At 42.5% G+C, this 19,548-nt stretch overlaps 4 protein-coding genes and 1 non-coding gene across 5 annotated transcripts in view; 2 read left to right on the top strand and 3 right to left on the bottom strand.

The window, feature by feature from the left end:
• Positions 1 to 2,140: 2,140 nt before the first annotated feature.
• nxpe3 (neurexophilin and PC-esterase domain family, member 3) lies at positions 2,141 to 6,112 on the bottom strand. The gene is made up of 6 exons (XM_035675964.1): positions 5,948 to 6,112; positions 5,207 to 5,376; positions 4,282 to 5,063; positions 3,598 to 3,668; positions 3,268 to 3,489; positions 2,141 to 3,177 (listed from the first exon to the last, which is right to left on the bottom strand). The coding sequence occupies exons 1-6, from the start codon at positions 5,949 to 5,951 to the stop codon at positions 2,612 to 2,614; spliced, it is 1,815 nt and encodes a 604-aa protein (XP_035531857.1). The 5' UTR covers positions 5,952 to 6,112; the 3' UTR covers positions 2,141 to 2,611.
• Positions 6,113 to 7,167: 1,055 nt separating this feature from the next.
• cep97 (centrosomal protein 97) lies at positions 7,168 to 12,201 on the bottom strand. Its single transcript, XM_035677268.1, has 11 exons — positions 12,076 to 12,201; positions 11,265 to 11,407; positions 11,009 to 11,167; positions 10,758 to 10,859; positions 10,542 to 10,655; positions 10,274 to 10,440; positions 10,001 to 10,165; positions 9,694 to 9,872; positions 8,914 to 9,565; positions 8,683 to 8,758; positions 7,168 to 8,149 (listed from the first exon to the last, which is right to left on the bottom strand). The coding sequence occupies exons 1-11, from the start codon at positions 12,110 to 12,112 to the stop codon at positions 7,634 to 7,636; spliced, it is 2,310 nt and encodes a 769-aa protein (XP_035533161.1). The 5' UTR covers positions 12,113 to 12,201; the 3' UTR covers positions 7,168 to 7,633.
• A 474-nt stretch (positions 12,202 to 12,675) lies between these two features.
• Positions 12,676 to 16,023, top strand: rpl24 (ribosomal protein L24). The gene is made up of 6 exons (XM_035676407.1): positions 12,676 to 12,727; positions 12,854 to 12,929; positions 13,758 to 13,868; positions 14,675 to 14,811; positions 15,536 to 15,599; positions 15,893 to 16,023. Exons 1-6 carry the CDS (start codon positions 12,723 to 12,725, stop codon positions 15,971 to 15,973), a joined length of 474 nt encoding a protein of 157 aa, XP_035532300.1. The 5' UTR covers positions 12,676 to 12,722; the 3' UTR covers positions 15,974 to 16,023.
• Positions 14,371 to 14,551, top strand: LOC118339624. Its single transcript, XR_004797319.1, has one exon. It is a non-coding gene; the product is annotated as a small nucleolar RNA SNORA23 (small nucleolar RNA).
• Positions 16,024 to 16,589: 566 nt separating the features above from the next.
• Positions 16,590 to 19,548, bottom strand: part of mpc2b (mitochondrial pyruvate carrier 2b) — a 6,588-nt gene continuing 3,629 nt past the window's right edge. Inside the window, exons 4-5 of the mRNA XM_035676408.1 lie at positions 19,217 to 19,328; positions 16,590 to 17,712 (exon numbers count right to left, since the gene is read on the bottom strand). Coding sequence (XP_035532301.1) covers positions 17,646 to 17,712; positions 19,217 to 19,328 — 179 coding nt within the window. The 3' untranslated portion in view covers positions 16,590 to 17,645. The remainder of the gene's footprint in view (positions 17,713 to 19,216; positions 19,329 to 19,548) is intronic.

Genomic DNA, 19,548 nt, shown 5'->3' with positions numbered 1-19,548 from the left:
CTCTGTAGGCGAACTGCAGGGGGTCCAGGAGTGGGTCCGTTATGGCTTTGAGGTGTACTTTAGTCGTGAGAATGTGTGTCAGGGTTTGGCCTCTTTACTGCAATAAAGGGAACTCTTAAAGCTACAGCGTACTGCCGTTGGGCCCTTTCATGTTTAGGATGAAAAAACATGACTTTCTGCAAAAGTTGTGAGCCAGGCTCTTATCGCCCAGCATCAGTGCTCAACGTCACTGGAGACCTTTGTGGCTGAATGCAAGCAAATCCCTGCAGACGGGTCCTAAACGCTGGTGGAAAGCCACAGAAGAGTGGAGGCTAGTACAGCAAATACCCACAGTTAGGGAATGAGATATAATTATATAGGTGAAATTAGTTTTCATATGTTTTTAGTCAGTTTTAAGTAGAAATGTTGCTCTCTTCATGACACTGACAGCACTGAAAGCTTTGGACAGCTACTAATGCTCAAAGAATTCATTGCAATAATTATTTTTTTTTCATTTACCAAACATTTAATGGCATTTTGCCATGTTTGAACATTATTAAGCAGACAGCTCACTGAACGGACATGAAGTTAAATGTAGTGAGTGGTTCGCACCACTCACTACATTTAACTTCATAGCTCCCTCTCACTGCACATTTAGATGTTCTGACCAACCGTTATATCCAGTGCATTTCCATCCCAAATTCTCTTTCTATACTTTCCCAGAAAGAAAGCACACACATAAAATGCAGCCATTTTGCACTTTATTATTTAATATCAAATCTGTGGATTTAAGACCAACAGTTTTTAAATCCTCTGAAATCTGCTGCACTTGCAACATTAAACTGATAAATATCTACCACTGATGCAAGCTTATCAACCACAACAGGTGTTGTGCTTCTCTAAGCAAAATATTTCCATATTACTCGGCAACATGACACTATAAAATCAGAGTGAAATATGACCTTGAAGGCTGCGTGGTGGTAAACTGTGCGCCTTCAAACTGACAGGTGATATCATACCTTCATTTGTTTGTTTGCTTTTGTTTTCAAACCACAAATGATTTTCTGTATTTGCCCGTTACCTTGATAACAATTCATTGACAGTAAAAAGGAAACATCCCCAACAGAGGTATGTTCGTGTGTAAAGTCAGATAAAAAGATACATTAATTGCATCTTTCTATGCTAGTGTCTCATCAGATAGCCGTCTGAAACCTCTTTCAACTTGACCATGTAGGAAGGACAGATACGGTGGAAAGCATGTCATTTAACTCAACACACGAGACTGATCAATGACTCTTCAGTTTAGTTAATTGAACTGGACCGAAGGACTTAAGATGAAAGGCATGATAAAATGATTAAATACTGACAATGATCTACGCCCCATTTAGTGGTATAAATAGGATATAGATGAACCTAGCTCCATCACAAACCTCCTTTTACTGCTCGCGTAGTGACAATTGCTTTCACAGTCATGCTCATTGTTACAGCTAGAAAAGCACACAAGGACAATAGCAAATACTGGCAAATGTGACAGCAGCTCTGCTCTTATAAGCAATGACTAAGTCTCTTGAGTCAGCCTCTGATCATTGACAGGGACAAACAGACAGAAATATAGGCATATTTATTCTTTGTATCACACAGACCTGATTACTTCAACGCTCTTCCTATAATAAACATGTGACAACAGTATTTGATCATGTTAAATTAATCCTCAAATGTCAATATAAATCATCTAGAATTAAAATTCAACATAAGAAAATTATTTTTGCAATACAAAGGTTTATACAAAAGAGCTACTGTTAGAAATGTACGCAAAGGTCGAGCCTCAAATCAACACACACGTTACACCAAAACTGTGTGAAAGTTGGAGTCTGAAAGGCGGAGAGGCTGATCCGTCAGTCGGAGAAGTCGCCGGCTAAAAGTTAACTCAAACAATGTGGAGGGACCTGAAAGAAACCAGGTGTTTAAAGTGATGTCAGAACATGAAAGCTGCATGTCATTACTGTGTGTGTGTGTGTGTGTGTGTGAATAAATGAGAGTAGTGCTACAAACGCAGCCGTTTTTACCATTTACCTTTTGTCTAAAATAACATTTAATGCTATAAACTAAATTGGGCACACATATGGATTTAAAAACAATGTAGTTTGCATACTATGTGGTATTGTGTAGTAACAGAAAAGCTTTATTTCATTTGTCATTCTGTGGTCAACATAAGAACACATTGTAACACCGAACAGCCTGAGAGTTAGAAACGAGAACTCGAGTCGAGTCTTCAGCTTTGGCAAAACTAACAAACAAAACCTAAACACGAATCCACCTTAACAAAGAACATGGACACCGGATATGGGCACACTCAAAACACTTTGGTGACAAAAACAGATGGGTAGCAACAATCACTTTGCCAAAGTCTTTGGCATTTTTCACAGTAAATTCTTTGTGGAATTCAAAATGAAAACATAACAGGCAAGTAAACAGAGATCAGCAGTAGACGTCAAATCTCTCAGTAAAGACAGTATTTAAAGGGTATACAGCTTTGGAAAACACTTAAATTCTTTAAAAAAAAATCATGTTTGGGACTTGAAGAAGTGATTAATGCATTCATACAGTAAACTTCCACAACAGCACTGTCCCTCTATGTCCGCTGGCTCCTTTTCTTCTCTGGGCAAACGTACGACAAAAGCATATCTATCATGTTCTTGACGATGGCTGGAGGTGGATGGAGGGCGTGAGGAAAGTGGTGCGCTAAACTCATCTGCCAGGCGTCCACCAGCAGGACGTTGAGGCCCTTGAACATGGACCTGAGCACCTCGTCCAGCTGCAGGGAGTACCAGTCGCTGTTGTACAGGCTCACCTCCTGGTCCAGGGCTTGGAGGTTGGCCGAGCGGATCACAACAACGGTCCCTGGTGCTCGGTCCAGAAGTCGCACCAGCGCCCGCCTGATGTGACGGAGCCGCCGTATGTACACCTCCACGGGAAAGGTGCTGAAGTGGGCCCAAATGCTGAGGACCACGACGGTGTTGGGACCCCCGGAGAGGCCGTCCAGCTCGTTTGAAATGTACCGCAACTCGCTGGACATGACGGTGGAGAAGCGGATGGGCGGGCCGTGGCAGCGGTACTTTAAGAGAATATTGTGGGTGCTGTCCACCGCCATGAAAGGCCCGACGTTTTTAGGACTGTGCAGGTTGAACTCTTTTAGTCCTGGGGGAGGTGGAATAAATGGAGGTTACGGTGGGAGAGACACGAGGCGACATTTAAAAATAAAAAGAGGAGACGCAGAGACGCACTCACCTGGTACAAAAGCAATGAGGTACTCAAACCACTGCCTGACGGTAGAGTCTCCGTACATGTTGATCACTTTGTTCGTCAAACAATGAGTGATGGCAGATGATTCATTGAACTGGCGCATTGTAACGCCACTTAACGGCCTCCATGAGTCCTCGTAGTAATATCCAGATGGTTCTAGCTTAACAGGTTCAGGTTTTATACTGCTGCTTTCTACCTCTACTTTATCTGATACAAAGCGAGAAATGTTGCAGACAAAGTTAATTAAATGGGATGAATCACAGCATGCACACAGTGCGACAACACACAAACTGCAACTCTGCAGGTATACTGTACCTTTCCTGGGAGGCAGCACGTTGATCCTGTCGGGGCCTGAAGCGTGTATGCGAACTTTTATGTTTACACCGCTGAGATCAAAGAAACAGAGTTGATCAGGTTAAAACTGGAGATGTTACTGTCAGCAGCTAACCAGCCAATCCACCCAGCTCCTACTGAGCACGTCAATCATTAAAAACAGGTCACGGTTGAATTCATTTGGGACAGCGTGTGTGGGATTGACTCAAAATGAGCCGCAGTAATTCTGGCAGTATGGTTGTCCATCCAGACTGAAATATTGCAACAATATTTACCACAAGTTAACCGATTGCTGGAAACATTTTGCTCAAACATGCATGAGCTCTACAGGATGCATCCTGATGACTGATCCTCTCATTTCTCCTCGAGTGCCCACGTGAGGTTCACATTTGTGGTTGAAACATCTCAACCACTGAACCACAACCACTGTTGGATGGATATAGTAAGCTGCAGTGTTCATAATAATACAGAATGAATATAAGGGTTACCCAGTGCTACACTGTGGCTCCTTTCTGTGTTTATACTTCAGAGGTCTAAAATACAGAGAACAATCTATATCAAGCTTTGGCTAAACAGGCAGTACTTGTTAGTCAAATGAATGTATTGTTGGTTTTAGTCTATATATAACAACACGATATATTTCCTTCGTCCTACTTGAGTACAAACCTCTGGAAGAGCAATGCTTCTTTGTTGGTGATGAGGTGTTTCAGATAGCCTCCTTTGGCGTGGTTGATTCTGGTGTCGCAGCTGAGCACCTTAGGCTTGTAGCAGTACCAGGGTTCCCCTGTGTATGGGTCTGTGTAGTTGCACAGGGGATGCTGATCAGGGGGCAGGCACATGTTGCACACAGTCGTTTCAGACAGGAAGCCCAAGCGAAACAGGCTCTTAAAAAACACACGGTCGGGCCGCTCTTCTCTCAGCCGTCGCAGCACGGCGACGGCTTCACTTGAGTGCACCAGAGTAACCTCAATCTGTGCAGACCCGACCCAGAGGAGCGGGAACAGAGCGGAGTAAAATCCATTTCTGTGGTCCAGCACCTTACCTGCTACACCCGCTCCAAGTTCGGGGGAGTGCAGTCTGGCCAAAAGGAAATCCCCACCGTAGCGCTTGGGACGACCCTGAAAGTCATGCATTTGGACGAGGGCCTCCAGCTGGTCGCCCACATGCCATTCTCTTCCTTCCTTGGTGGGAAGGATGGCGAACAGGCTGTGAATGGGGTCGCTTGTCTGGCGCAGGGTGGTAGGTGTGGAGCGAGGCGGAGGCCCGGGCCAGGAGATAGAGTCCAACAGGTAGCGCTCCTCCAGCTCATCTTCAGGGGAGGGTTTCTGGCCCAGATGGGCGCAGAAGGTGCGGTTGTGATAAAAAGTAGGCAGATTCACTTGGATGAAGGACGACTGGATCCTGCTCTGGAGCTGGTACAGGGCTGAAATAGTGTGGCAGTTCCAGTTCTGAGGAGAAAGGGAGGAGGGGTTAATCATGTGCTGCAGGAGATGTGACCGCGAACCCATGACTGCCAGATAAAGACACATGAAGGGGATCAGTTACCCTACACACCGATTAAAACCTCTGTGTAACCAACTTCTCTCCTCACCTCCACAGTGTGGATGTTGCGCAGCAGGAAGATGAGACCAGACAGTGCTAGGACGATGAAGAAGAGGGTATATTTGGAGAGATTTCGGCACATGGTGACCTCCTGTTTCCCATTATCAGGCCCTGATGATGGCATCATTTCATCCTCAGCCTGATGCAGACTAATGAACGCTGTGAACGACAAGGATGAACAAACAGAAAACATGCTCCATTCAGGGTTATAAAGGCATCCATTGTTAAGAACAGGTGTAGAACAGGTGATTGTATTGATTTCTCCACTTTACCAGAGTCAGAAACTAGTAAACGCCCTCGGACAGAGCTGTTTGTGAGTATTGGGTGTAGTCTGAAGTCAGACAGCCCAGCTCTGTTGGTCTTAAGGGGGGTAGGGGCACTGACTTTTAAACCCCCCCTCATGTATAGACTCTAAACCCCGCTCTGTTTTTAAGTTACTCCTAGCAATGGCGGGGCTGACTGTAAACATCCCAACGGTTCAGGAGAATCTTCCATCTTCAGACGTTGAACATAACGGTCAGGTTCTTGTTTCTAACGGTCCGCTGCTTCTATCACATGAACGGCTGCAATGACGCAAGAGCGAGCAACAAAGCAACGGACGGACGGATGATAATATTCAATGAAAATGGTGGAAACACATTTACTCGTATCTTTTAAACAAGCGCAGCCCTGTTAGCTAACGGTGACATCGGTGGTGGCAGGCGTTTGAGCTATATGCTACACTACTTACACATTACGACGACAGATTAGCATGATGTCGGACCGTTAGGCAGCCGGAGGAGGGTGGCGGTTGGCCGGGGAGAAGGAGGCAGCAGCGGGCGGTTGGGATGCACACTAGAGACGGCTTGTAGATGAAACAGACCTTCCGGTAATCATGATGGGTGAAATTGTACCGGTGCTGGGGGTGGTGTGTGTGTATAAGTCTACTGCGTCCTCTGGTGGTCAATAATTTAAACGTTAACCGTATAAAAGGAGGCTTTAACAGCCTGGAGCCTCGGTGTAATGCCTCTAACGGACGGCGTTTCTCGACATGGAGAACAATTACATTTATAACCATTAAATTATTAATGTTTCGGTATGAGAGCGTTAAACAGTGAGGTAACCACAGCTGCTGCCAATGGTACTAATGGCGGGCTGACTCACTGTAAAGCCTCTGATACACTAAATGGGATCGAACCTTAATTAAAGTCATATGGCTGCTGTGAAAATGGTATAATTTGTCCATTATTAAGTTACTGTAATCTAATCTTTTGAGCAATATACCTTCTTTACATGAGGCGGGTTGACTTCTATAGGATGAAAGGCACAGGTGTAATCAATATCCTAAAGATAGATGGCTCACTCTCCTTACTGATATAGAAAACAGGTGTCTATTTCTCCCCTCTTTAGTTAGAGGGACAACAATCACAAAAGATATGAGATGTGTGTCTCTTGCGCGAGCTTTACTCGAATGAGAAAAGAGCGAAGAAATTCTCCAGGTGTGTGGGCGGAGACTAAAGCAATCGTATCCCAGAGTGCAGGAACTGAACCAGCCTGTAGATCACAGATTAAGATTAACACTCTTAATAAACATTCACACTTTCCTTTACCCACAACCAGTCTAAAGAGTATCAACTAACTTGTCACATGTCCACTGCTAGTGAGCCTAATTAAGACATCACTTGTTTGTTAAAGAATTCTTTGACAATCTGAGAAATAATTAAATGACTTGATAATCAGAACAACTGTTAGCTGTAGCCATGTTTCCTACACTATTTCAACATAATATGAATACAAATAACAATCATTGGAAAACAATAATTGCAGATTTATTAGCAGTTTTTACGAAGATAAAGATGCTACAACATTTTCAGGTGATCTAAAGTTGATAAAAACAGTTCCACTATATTAACACTGTATGTGATAACACAGTAGATAGTATGCTTGTTGTATAGTGTTGTATGTATAGTGTATATCTGTGGTTTGTGCACTACGATTAACATATCAACTCCTAACTGATTAACTGTAGTTTATTTCCATGTGCTTAATGTATTATTGGATATTGATAAAGAGAATAGGTTGTACCAGGTCTTCAGTAGAGGTAGCAACCTACTCGCTGTATTTAATATAAAATAATTGCTTTCGAGTGACTAATACCTTCTGAAGCTACATCACAATCGTTGTCTTTACACAGAGGAAAGTTCCCATTAAATAACAAAACAGATTAAAAGAGTGAAGTATAAAAAAGTGAGTTACATTCACAGTAAGGTGTATTCAAGCCTGCTGGAGTTCAGTCTTACAAGTGAAACTAAGTGCACTGTAATTTGAGATCAGTAATCATGCCTAGAGGCTCTGGAGGGAGCAGTGCATCTCACTCTTATGATACGTGCCATACACACTCAGTAGTTCTGTACATGGGTCTATTACGTGTAAACTCTCAGACAGAGCCGGGAGTGGTTTCCTCCGTTCTTTCTGTTTGGTTGTCTGCCACCTTCTGCGGGGGGGAGTTGGACTGTGCGGTTTTGCTGGGTGATACTGGCGAGGAGGGCTGTGGTGTTTGTGTTCTATCGCTGATCACCTCCTCAGCCTCCTCCTCCCTCTGCTGTACAGAGGAGAGGTACTGCTCCAGCAGGCTGCAGTCTGCGCTGTCCACGCCATCGATAGCACCGGCGAAGTCGCTACGAACAGGACTCAATGCTCGCACCGTCTTCAGAGAGTCTGCCGTCCCGCTGCTCAGGAAGCTGTCCTCCTGCGCTGCCAGCTGATCGCTTGTTGACTGGAAGCCAGAGTCTGGGAAAGAGACGTCTGTGCTGGGTGGGTTCGTCGTGCTGGATGCAACCGGCGGGGCAGCCTCACATAATCTGGGAGCTGAGATCTGAGCCGGGGTGGCAGCCTGAGTAACGCAGGCCAGCTGCTGCTCCACAGACTGCTTCCACTGCTGCATCGACTGGAGCTACAAGGAGAACACAGGGAACGTGATAAACTAATAAAGCAGCTGAATCATGTTGGAGAGCCAGTAACAGACAATTTGAGCCGTGTGTGCCAAGAACAATTTAAAAAATTGTCCAGACAATAATCGTTCACAGAGGATGAATCCTAATGACTTTTCCTCTAGCGCCACCACCAGGTTGGCATTTGTTATTTTGAGTGAATTATTTTTATTTTTTTTGTATTGCTGTGAAATTTAGTACATTTGTGTCCTCCTCAGGATGAAACTGCAATTAACTATGATCCCCTAACATTTCCTCTAGTCTCCAGGTCAAAATCTTAATTTGTCTAATAATTTGTGACCAAATACGTGCAAAGATTATACATGCTAAATACCAGCATGTTAATATTGTCACTGTGGACATATTTCCATGTTAGCATTAGCATTTAACCAAGTACAGCCTCACAGTGTGGCTGTAGGAAAAAGGAGACCAATATTATACCACACAAATAATGAGTCATGGTGAATGTGTGTACTGAGTAACTTTAATCACTGACCTCTTTCCACAGAAACTTCACAGCTTCCTCCTGAACCAGCCTTTGTAACCTCTCTTCTTCATACTGCTGCTGCACCCTGCAAACCAATTCCATTTGACCTATTAGTACACCAGTAAATACTGGAGAATGTGTATTTAAATAGCACAACCATATGTAGTATTAGTTTAAGTACACCTATACTCATCCTATCACAAGTAAAACAGAAAACAAACAGTACTGACGGTCAGTTACCTGTCCAACTTTTCAGACAGGAAGAGGATGTGTTCTTGCATCCTGCGCAGACGGATTTCACAGCGCACCTCTTTGGCCATTGGGTGATGACACCGAGCGTGCTGTCCCCTCCACCACGACTGTATTGTAGTCGCCGCCTTGTCTGCTTCCATCAAACAGGATTTACTGCCACACATACCGACATCTTGCTGCATGGGGGTTTCTTTCATCTCTGCTTTACCAAAGTCGGCAGGTGCTTCTAGATCATTTGGCGGTGCGCTAACTCGGACCTCCAGTGATCCAGCTGTTGTGGCTGCACCAGAAATAACTTCCTCTTCAAGACTTCTCTGTTGCTTATCCACCGGGGGAACATGACGTGTCTTGTTTGTGTTGTGCTTTTTGGGCTGCGATGGACGCTTTGGAGCCAGGGAGTCGGGTTCAAATGTCTCCGTCTCGTCCTCGCTGTCCGAGTGGGTCGTCTGTGGCTCCAGGTCACATGTGAAGGGGAGAAAGGTGGACTCCGAGGAAAGCATGCTGCTGTTGAGTTTGTCTTCATCTGTCTGCACATCCTCCAAATAGATATGCTCTTCTCCGTGCCTTGGGCTGCGAACTCCCGGCAATGATGGGTGGGAGGAATCACAGCTCACCCAGGTGTTACACTGCAGCATTGGCTCTGCACAAAAGTAGCCGTTCAAATTATTAAAAAGAAAGAAATGCATCACAACTACTTGTAAAAAGAAAATAACAAATGCATAATGTTCAACAGAACTGCGCCACAGAGTGACAAAGCAGCCTTCTTACCAGTCTCCTGGGCTGATGGAGCAGCGGCTGGTGCAGGTGCACTGATTTTATTCACCTCTTTGGCTCCACCTGGTGGAACTGCATGTGAAGGACTGTGGCTCTCTACATCTAGTTGAGTTGGGCGAGGAGGGCTGGGACTGTCTCCTTGCGTCTCCTCTAACAGCTGCCTTTGGTGAAACCTGAGGGAGAAAAATGGCGGTTCAAACATGACAAACATGTATTTTTTATAAAGAAGGATGTGTGGCGGGTTTATCGTGGCCTTGAAGTGAGCAATGGAGGATAGTCGTTTTTAAATTCAGATTTATACCTCTGCTTACTGAGGATCTTCTCCAGTTTGGCATCTTCTGCCGTCTCCAGGGCTGGTGACGACGTCAGAGGACAAACAGTGGCCAGGTACTGAACCAGCTGAACATGCTGACCTGGTCGGTATGAACGCCCCTTTCCCTGACTGTAGAGCCACTCTGCTTTGAGACTGTAATCGAGACAATTATACACTTTAAATAAAGATATTCAAACATTTAAATAATAATACTACACGAATCTGAACCAGCAAACTGTAACAGCATAGGAACGTACGCACCCTTCTTTCTGTGACACTACATAGCCGTCCAAGACCTTCAGGCTCAGGCACCAACTCATGATGTATGGCCGATAATCAAAACCCGGCAGTGAAGGGGTCGCCATAACACAGGGGTTGCTCATAATGGACAGCTGCTCCAGCTCATGGAGAGGTGCCAGGTATGACACCTATGGAATAATCAGAAGAAAGTCCGTCTATAAGAATCAGCCTCTATATAACTTATATTGTGATCAGTGCGCCTGTATCAAGTAAGGGAAAAGATAATTACTTCATTAAGATCTCTTATCTCATTTTCTGCCAGGGAGAGGATGGATAAATGGGCAGGTAGGTGAACAGGAACAGTGCGGAGTGTTGTAATGCTGTTTCCATGGACTAAAAGCGTCTGCAAAAAGTGACAGAGCATTAATAAAAGAAACTCTACCATGTCTCTACATTATCATCAATATTATATTTTCTGTTTAGCCTCAGAGGCTCCAGCACTCACCTTTAATGCCACCAGTTTAGTCAGATCCCCAATGGTAGATATGTTATTGTCAGATAGGTCCAGGTGTTGAAGGGAAACACAGTTGTTAAGTTGCTCAATGACCTGCGTTAAGAGAGTGTACAGCCGGTTAAACATGCTAAATATTAACACATGGGCTAAAACTAAAGGGCTTCATCTAGGCAATGACATTTTTGTACATAAAAGACAAATGATATATCAGTTAAGTATGTGAGAATCTCTCTTCTCCTCACCTTAATGTTGTTCCCAGACAGATTCAGCCATTCAAGGTGTGGCAGATCTCGCAGCCCCTCGATGTATCCAATACTGTTATTGGGAAGATTGAGGACTCTCAACTCTGTTAGCCGAGAGACGCCCATCATTCTCACCAGACGGTTACTGGCTACAGATAGCTAAAGAGGAAAAGACAAAGGTTTATCAAAAGGCATTAAAAAAAGCACCTGGTGACTATAACATAGGCCTGTAAAGGGTTCAAAAGGGTTTAACTACCTGCTGAAGGCCTGGGCTCCTTTCCAGATGGTCCAGTTTCATTATGTGGTTACGGTCCAGGATGAGAGTGTGAGTGTCCTCGGTGCAGCTGAAACTAGGATCCAGCTTTTGCATCCCCCGGGCTGAGAGGTCCACCACAGGTCCTTGTGGGAGTAAAACACAGTAAGGATTAAACAGCAACTGTCATTTGGCTCATCACCATGGCGACGTAACACACAAGATCTTAAAGCAGCCAAACATACAAACAGTAACACACCATCCATAACCTCCACTAGTTTTAATGATCGAGGTCAGTTAGCTGTGATCAGGTTTATATTGTTATTGTATATTGTTTTATATTGTATAAAGTGGGGTCACTGTGGGGGTTTACCGGACTAATCGATTAGGCTGTAGTAGTAGTCCATATCTGCATCTGCACCCCGTTTTGTAAAGTATGTAGCTTCTTGTTTGACCCTTCGTGACATCCAAGTGCAGGACAGTGAAATGATGAACAAGGACAGAAAGAAATCAATATGCTGCCACATTTATACTCCACTAACGTTACCGCGGCAGTTTGCAGAACATTAACCTTACCACAACACAAAATGAGCTGGTCTGATATCTAGGTTTTGCTCAACTTTGCAGGGAGACACTTCGGACTACTGACACGGGATGTTTAGATGTTTTAATCTTATTTAACGGCAGTACACTGGGCTGATACATGCTAGCTAACGTTAGCTAGTAACTAATAAACACACTCGCAGCGGCTCCCGTTAAACTACAAATGAACCTCCGCTTTCTGTCTGACCAAATAAACCATCGACACACTTACCAGCATTTGTATCAAACTGTAAATCTGATACACCCATCCTGTCGCCTCAGACAACAGCAGCGTTAGCTATCAAGTCTTAGCTGCAGACTGTACTGTGAAAGACAAGACGCTTCTGCCGCTTGTCAAACTGAAGAAGAAGGGGGTTCTGGGAAATGTAGTTCACACAAACAGTCCGGCTCATTACGAAGTGTTTGAAAAGACTACAATTCCTGTCGTTTCTTACCGCCAGTTGTAGTCAAGAAAGAAAGAAGCTAACTAATAGTGTTAATGACAGAAACGGCCTAAAAGTGATGTTAGCTATTACATTGATTTATTATTTCATCCCTTGTTTGATTCAACTCTTTATTATTTTATTATTCAGACAAAAATATTGCTGCTTGGCCGCTTTCTGATACACTTGCTAGGCAACCGTCAGGTTGTGACGTCAACCTCGAGTTGATTGGCCAAAGTATTAATTTAATTAAAATATTTTAACAAAATCAAAATGATTTATATATGTATGTTAGGCGTAAAGCATTAACCCTAACTAAGACTGACTGAAAAAATATTCACTGTTTATTTGTTCATAAATATCGACTTGTAACCTCCTAATACAGTTTCCGCATCCGTCATCTTTCTTTCCGGTTTTGTGCCCTCTCGTAGCCATCATGAAGTGAGTGTACGGAATACTATCAAATTCCATCTTAACACTTTAATAAACATTATAACGATGTTATCCACATAAACAGTAAATATGTACCTTTTTCTTATCGTGATGCCTTAAATTTGTCGTTTTCAGGGTCGAGTTGTGCAGTTTCAGCGGGTATAAAATATACCCCGGCCATGGCCGCCGATACGCCAGGATAGACGGAAAGGTAACCATTGCACCCGACACCGGGTTCCAGCTGCTTTGTCTCTTAATACTCTGTGGAATACAGTTTAGCGGACTATATGTTGGTGTTTATTGTCTTGTTAGTAACATATAAACAGAGTTATAAGCTGTAGGCCCGGTCGGCGCCACTGAATCATGGGAAACCTGCTAACGTTAGCCGCTAGCACACACTGATAGCCTCACAGTTTAGCTTCTTGTTAATAACTACAACAAGATCATGTTTACACATATTTACATCAATACACCGCTTCTGTGGCACACACTGTGCTCTGGTGTTATACTTCCACAAACACTGTAGTGCTTGGCAATGCGGACTGAACCAAATGTGTTTAAATGAAGTAGCTTGATGTCTAACTTGTGTCAGAAGAGCAGAGATGTCTTCATGGGTCACTAAAACAGTGTGATGAAAACATGGCATCACTTTATTTTACAATACACCCACATAAAAATATTACTTGTATTAATATGTATTTAGATATCCCAGTTCACATGGCTGTCTGAAATCGCTCCTTCAATATAATGTAATACAGTTTATTCTTCTTTTTTTATGTCCAAACAATATTGTAAATGGCATCTACACAACTTTCTCCCGTAATACAATTAGTTGCATGTTATAGATGCAAAAAATACAGTAATGCAACACAACACCTGTTGCACTACAATGATCCATGTGCATGTATCTCAATTGTGTTGAAAGATTGGACTAAACTTAAGTGTCAATAATAATAATAATAAGTTATTATATATTGTAGGCATTAGGAATGATTCTGGACGTAATATAACATTTTGTTGAATTTTCTGTCCCCATTAGGTGTTTCAGTTTCTGAACGCCAAGTGTGAGTCTGCCTTCCTGGCCAAGAGGAACCCCAGACAGATCAACTGGACCGTGCTGTACAGACGCAAGCACAAGAAGGGCCAGTCTGTAAGTGACGGCTGGATGTCTCTTTACAATATGTGTGGATTGTAATGTAACTTGTTACGGCTGTTATATGGCAAAACTATTGATATTGTTTTTAACTAGTCTGTTGCATACGTTGTTAGTTTTGGGAATCGTTTGAATTTTATCAATTCTGCTGAATCTGATTCCTGGTTTCAATTCCAATATTGTTAAACTTTAAACAAGGGCTCAAATACTTGGACATTTTTGTGTAATGCTTTGTGTACCTCCCCTCAGTGGGGTCAGTGGTTATATTTATACCAATGTTGAAGAACCGAGAATTTGAAGAATCGTATGGGTCCCTGATCTTTGATTCTAAGTTGAACCCCAGTATCTTATTTGTTGTGTGACTTTTGTGTAGAAGTGCTGCTAATCTGCCTCATAGTGGAAATAGCTTTGTCTTTCCAAACCCACTGATGGATCAGTTTAAACTATGAAACAAGTCTGCACAGCTCTCCTCTCATTTACACACGCTGGTTTGGCTGCGGGTGGACGGTGTGCACGGTACACGTCTGTGTTATGTGCTGTTGTCCTGCTGTGTTTTGCAGTGTGGGCAGCAGCGCTCACTCCACACCTGCAGCCATAGAACAACAGGAGGTCATAGTACTGGTCCTTGACGTCTGTATAGACATCTTACCATTGGCCAGCCTCCAAATTCTCCTACATGCTACAGTGCTGATCACATACAGTGAACAATATGAGCAGTTGGGTTCCATCACGGTAAAATGTGTACATGTTGATGTGACGTACTGGGCTGTAATTCAACGTCTGTCTCCTCATGGTTTTAACAGGAAGAGGTGGCAAAGAAGCGTACTCGCCGCGCAGTGAAGTTCCAGAGGGCCATCACTGGGGCCTCCCTGGCTGAGATCATGGCCAAGAGGAACCAGAAGCCCGAGGTCCGCAAGGCCCAGAGGGAGCAGGCCATCAGGTAACGACACCTTGGTTGATCTTAAATCGGGCTGATTTAATTAAGACGTTTAGGCGGTGTAGCTTTAGCATCAGCAGCTTCATCAGAGAGATTTTGCACTTCTGATTGTGGACTTTAAGTGTTCGTTGGCCTCCTCAGTAGTAACCGGTCACTGCTAGCCTCACAAAAGTCTTATCTTAATCTGTTTTACTAAATCTTATTTAGAGAAACAAAACATGGAATGAGTTCAGTCTCAACCAGTCTGATGTGTTTCAAAACATGGAAATGTCATCAACCACAATTTAAAATGGGTGAATAAAATAGTTAAAAATCTGTGTAGTTTACCTCTTTTGTTTTTTTAAATAAGTTTTTAAGTTTAAAAAAAAAAAAAGAGATAACATTTACATTTCTCATCTAGCCTCTTTATTTAGCCTTTACTGTTTGGGCATATCTGCATAATCTGACAGGGTTAATGGAATATCCCACTATTATTGACAGTAACATTGTTCAATAATGAGCTTTTAAACTGAACAAAGATAATTTCTGCACCTTATTTTGGACTGTTGAGAAAACTCAAATGTACCCGTCTCATAAATATCTTCATTTGTATGAAGCCATTCTGAGTAATGTTGTAAATCAATGAGCAGAGCTGTCCCTCTGGATGATTTTGTCACAGTGAAAGACGACAGGATAATGTATCACTCACTCCTGCTTTGTTTGGCTGACTGTCTCTTTGTTCTCTCAGAGCTGCCAAGGAGGCCAAGAAGGCGAAGCAGGCAGCCAAGAAGCCCGCTGCTCCAAGTGCAAAGGTAAGCTCTCAGGTTGTGCAGAAGTGTTTGATTTCCCTTCACCAGCATTAAATCTGGGACGCTAGATTGTATACATCTTATGAATGTTATGTTAACAGTATTTATGCCATTTTAACTACGTTTTGCCCGTAAACACAAACAATAAGCTGTGAAACGTAGTGCTGCTACAGGAGTTTGGCTTTCAACTACTTGCTCCTCAATATTCTTTAGATGAATTATTTTCATTGAGTTTTAAACTGTATAACATGGTGATCTGCAACAGTCCTGTACTTAATGCACTTCTCCTCCTGTAGTCCTCCACCAAGACTGCACAGAAACCCAAGATCGCTAAGCCCATGAAGATCAGCGCACCCCGCGTCGGTGGAAAACGCTAAATCTGACTCAGTGTTTTTGGTTGTTAATAAAATTTTGTGGTTAACCATCATTTGTGAGTTGTGATTTCATATTTTTGAAAATTGCGTCAAAGCTAATATACTGTATTTTTTATTTCTTTTAAATATCTTTTTGAGTTCAATACACTTTGAGGGAAAATAACTGCTTAAAGACTTACTATAACTTTTTTTTTTTTTTTTAAACTTGTGTCACTTATTTGAAGTCGTAAGCACAAATTGAGTGAGATGTTTTGGGTACAGCTGGGTGATTGTAGAGTTGGGATTTGTTGCTCTGTAGTGCAGTGAAAGCAGAAGGAGATGAAGTTTCAGGTTGTCCTGTGTTTGTGTGTGTTGCCCACATGCAAACGAACACTTTCAAAAGGGAGTTTTACTTTGTGTTTAGTATCAATTAGAGACCAAAATAACACACAGGGTTTCTAATACAAACTCCACATCTTCAGACACTGCCTTCATTATAATTGTATTTATACAAGATGACTAGTACTAGTAACCATGACTAGTAAACTGGTGTTCACATAGTAAAGTGTCCCTTTAACCTTCAACATGAGCAGCTTCAGTCACTTTGTATTTGTAAACTATGAGATGTCCATACTTTAAATCAGTTGGTGTTAAATGTGATTTATTAGCATTACATATCCATTACATAGCCACAGCCATAATGATCAACCTTCAAAGTGCCATTTGTTCAAACAGTCAGCAGATCAAGAAAAGTGAGGACACCAATTATTGCTAAATTATTCAGGGGGTTAATGTGTAATAACTACAGTGGGAACATGTCAGAGAAAGCTCTATTCTTACACAGAAAAAATATAAAACACCTTCCTAGAACAGATTTTGATAATGAAGAGCCGTACGTCCGTCAGTACCACCGACTGGCTGTAGCAACAATCAATAAAAAGCTGCACAGGTTAAATATGTGTCAATCTGTGTAAGTATCCATGACAAAAGAATCAGGAAATAACAGCGTCTTTCTGTACAGTTTTGACTAAAAGATAATTTAATCAAGTGATTAATAAATTAGGATTTGTTCGCACACACATTAAAAGACTTAAAGCCATTAAGATGGAAGGAATTGTTACATGGTAATCAATGATTTAATGATCACTGAGGTACAGATGCCATGACTGTAACCAAATTATAAATAAGTAAATGAAAAGATAAAAAGGTGATGACATCCTTATTAAATTTCATTTGGAAACATTCCTTAAACTACGTTCAACACATATCCAAGAGTTACATTTTTCTGGGGGAAATTATTGCATGAGGTACTGATTGCTACACCTGAAAAACAACGATGGAAAAAGCAAAACCTCCCAACCAGTACACAATATATAAAGCATGAACATGTACAATCAAACAGCTTGTTGAACAAGTAGTACTTGTGCGTTGATGACCGATTCTTGAGTGTGTGTTGACTACAGTTAAAAAAATTTATTTGTTTTTCGTTTACACCCTGAGGAAATTTGAAACTTAAGGGAAAGTGCACATTTCCAACAGGGCCAACAGGCTTAATGTGGTAGAATAACGGTTATGGCATGGATGTTATGGAGACATCGTGGGATGATGTGGAGATGATGAGAAGGGGCAGGTTTGTGCCCAGAGTGTAGTCTCCCTTTCAGCCCACTGCAGTGGAGCGTTGGCAACAGAAAAGCACTCAGGACTCCGCAACCTCCGCAACCTCTGCAACCTCCTTAGCCTGGGCTTTCATATCCTGCTTGTGCCTATTAGAGAAGAGAATATGAAGGAAAAAAATACATGATTAAGATTAAAATGTTAACAAAATGTATTTTATTTGCATGTTCTGCCTGATAACAGTAATAAGGAGACACAAGGTGAGCTGCATCAACATTTGAATCACTCCTGCATTAAGCTTAACCAGCAGCTGTGCGTGCTATTGACATTATTTGGCCCCAAGTTTGATCATATCACAGGTTAAATACAGGTAGAGTATCAACACTTGCAGTACTTGTGAGTATCTAGAAGCACAGAGGTGTACTGAACAAAAAAAGATTCATATTATTGATGTTATTTTAATTGTTTCTTTCTCACAATCACAAACACCAACTGGGCTACTGTGGAGCAACAGACCTTTTTCACAGCAGCCATTTAGAGCAAACACAGGTGTCTAAAGTCTAACCAACCTGCTCATCAGGAGCCGTTGGAGTCCGTTCTACACAGAATCCATCACCGCACAATGCCTGCAAGTTAGGTTTGTGTCTGACTTGATGCCGACGCGCTCTGACGACTTGCAAACGTAACGATAACCTTGCGGCACCGAGGCGGCCGCGGTTTTTAGAACCAGGTGCTGGAGTTGCTCTCCACCGGCTGCAAGGCCCAGAGCATGATGGGAAACGTTGTCACCTGATCAAACAGCTGATTGGCTCTTAGTTTTGACGTAAAAACACCCAGTTTTCCAAATTTTCTGTGTGATTTTAACATCTAACACTAGATTGTAGCTGTTTTATGTCTCATGTCGTGCAAAGAAGGTTTAATCTTAAACATATCGAGTGGTTGATAATAATAATACATTTTACTTCTATATCAGAACGTGGTCTAAAAACAACAGGCAGCCTAAAGATGATCTAACAGGATGTAAACATTTCTGTGACTTTCTGTATACTCTGTGTAAGGCTGCTGGAAACTGTCCAGCTTGACTACAGCCTTTTGTCACCTCCTCCTCCTCCTCCTCCTCCTGCTGCTGCCTGATCTCGTCCACTTTATAGGCGAAGAACAGTTCATCTCAAACGAGCCCATTGTCTTCCTCAAGGACACTTGTGGATTAAACCAGGAACCTTCTGACTACTGGACGACTGCTCTGCCTCCTGAACCATGCCGCCCCATGCATCAAGTGTGGGTTCAGTGTTCTGTGTGTTGGTATTTTTCTCACATTGGTCACACTTGCCTACTACACGCATCGCATGAATGTGCACATAAGTGCTATATGTCATTTAGTGAGTTTTACTCTTTACGGCCAATGTTCCCAGTGAATTTCAGTCAATTATTGACATTGGAAACGAAGCACACATGAAAACGACTGTATGTTATACATTTACAAACAACTCTTAACTGTATGAGCTGCAATGCACTTAGTCAAACATAAACTCGCTGCCGTGACTTCTACTCATCAGTGAATACATGAGCAGAAATCCACTGTGTACACATCTTGCATTATTATAATTGATCCCTGAGGTTGCTCTGACAGATAATGAGGTCGAAGTAACACACCTCCAGATCCTGTAGAGCTGGGAGGCTCCTGCACTGCCGACAAAGAAGTTGACACAAAACAGGTTCCAGTTCTTTGGGATTATGACCAACGAGTATCTGGACCAGATCAGGCCTGGAAATAGACAACAGTTAAAGTGAAGGTTAAGCACACTAATGGTAAACCAGCTGTTGCTCGTGAGAACAGAGTCTGTGTTTTGGCAAAAGAGTGAAAGATAAGATTTGTTTGAAGAAACATATTGCAAAAGCAGAAACATCAGACAACCTTTAACACAGATTGGTCAAATCACTGGACTGATGAGCTAGTTTGAAGTGCACACCAATAAATCAAGGGC

This window comes from Morone saxatilis, unplaced genomic scaffold (genome assembly GCF_004916995.1).
Source record: "Morone saxatilis isolate NCDOM2014 unplaced genomic scaffold, NCSU_SB_2.0 Contig5, whole genome shotgun sequence".
NCBI lineage: Eukaryota > Metazoa > Chordata > Actinopteri > Moronidae > Morone > Morone saxatilis.
This window is presented reverse-complemented; position numbering and strand designations above follow the sequence as displayed.

Bases quoted from the DNA above. Each gene is read 5' to 3' on its own strand.
- nxpe3 (XM_035675964.1), bottom strand. The intron at 5,064-5,206 runs GTGAGGAGAGAA...CTTTCTCCTCAG, and splicing joins GCAACATCCACACTGTGGAG to AACTGGAACTGCCACACTAT. The intron at 3,490-3,597 runs GTACAGTATACC...GCTTTGTATCAG, and splicing joins CGTGCTGCCTCCCAGGAAAG to ATAAAGTAGAGGTAGAAAGC.
- cep97 (XM_035677268.1), bottom strand. From the start codon at position 12,112: ATGGGTGTATCAGATTTACAGTTTGATACAAATGCTG. The intron at 10,860-11,008 runs GTGAGGAGAAGA...CTCTTAACGCAG, and splicing joins TGTCTGGGAACAACATTAAG to GTCATTGAGCAACTTAACAA. The intron at 10,656-10,757 runs GTGAGTGCTGGA...CACTTTTTGCAG, and splicing joins CTAAACTGGTGGCATTAAAG to ACGCTTTTAGTCCATGGAAA.
- rpl24 (XM_035676407.1), top strand. The intron at 12,930-13,757 runs GTAACCATTGCA...TGTCCCCATTAG, and splicing joins ACGCCAGGATAGACGGAAAG to GTGTTTCAGTTTCTGAACGC. The intron at 13,869-14,674 runs GTAAGTGACGGC...TGGTTTTAACAG, and splicing joins AGCACAAGAAGGGCCAGTCT to GAAGAGGTGGCAAAGAAGCG.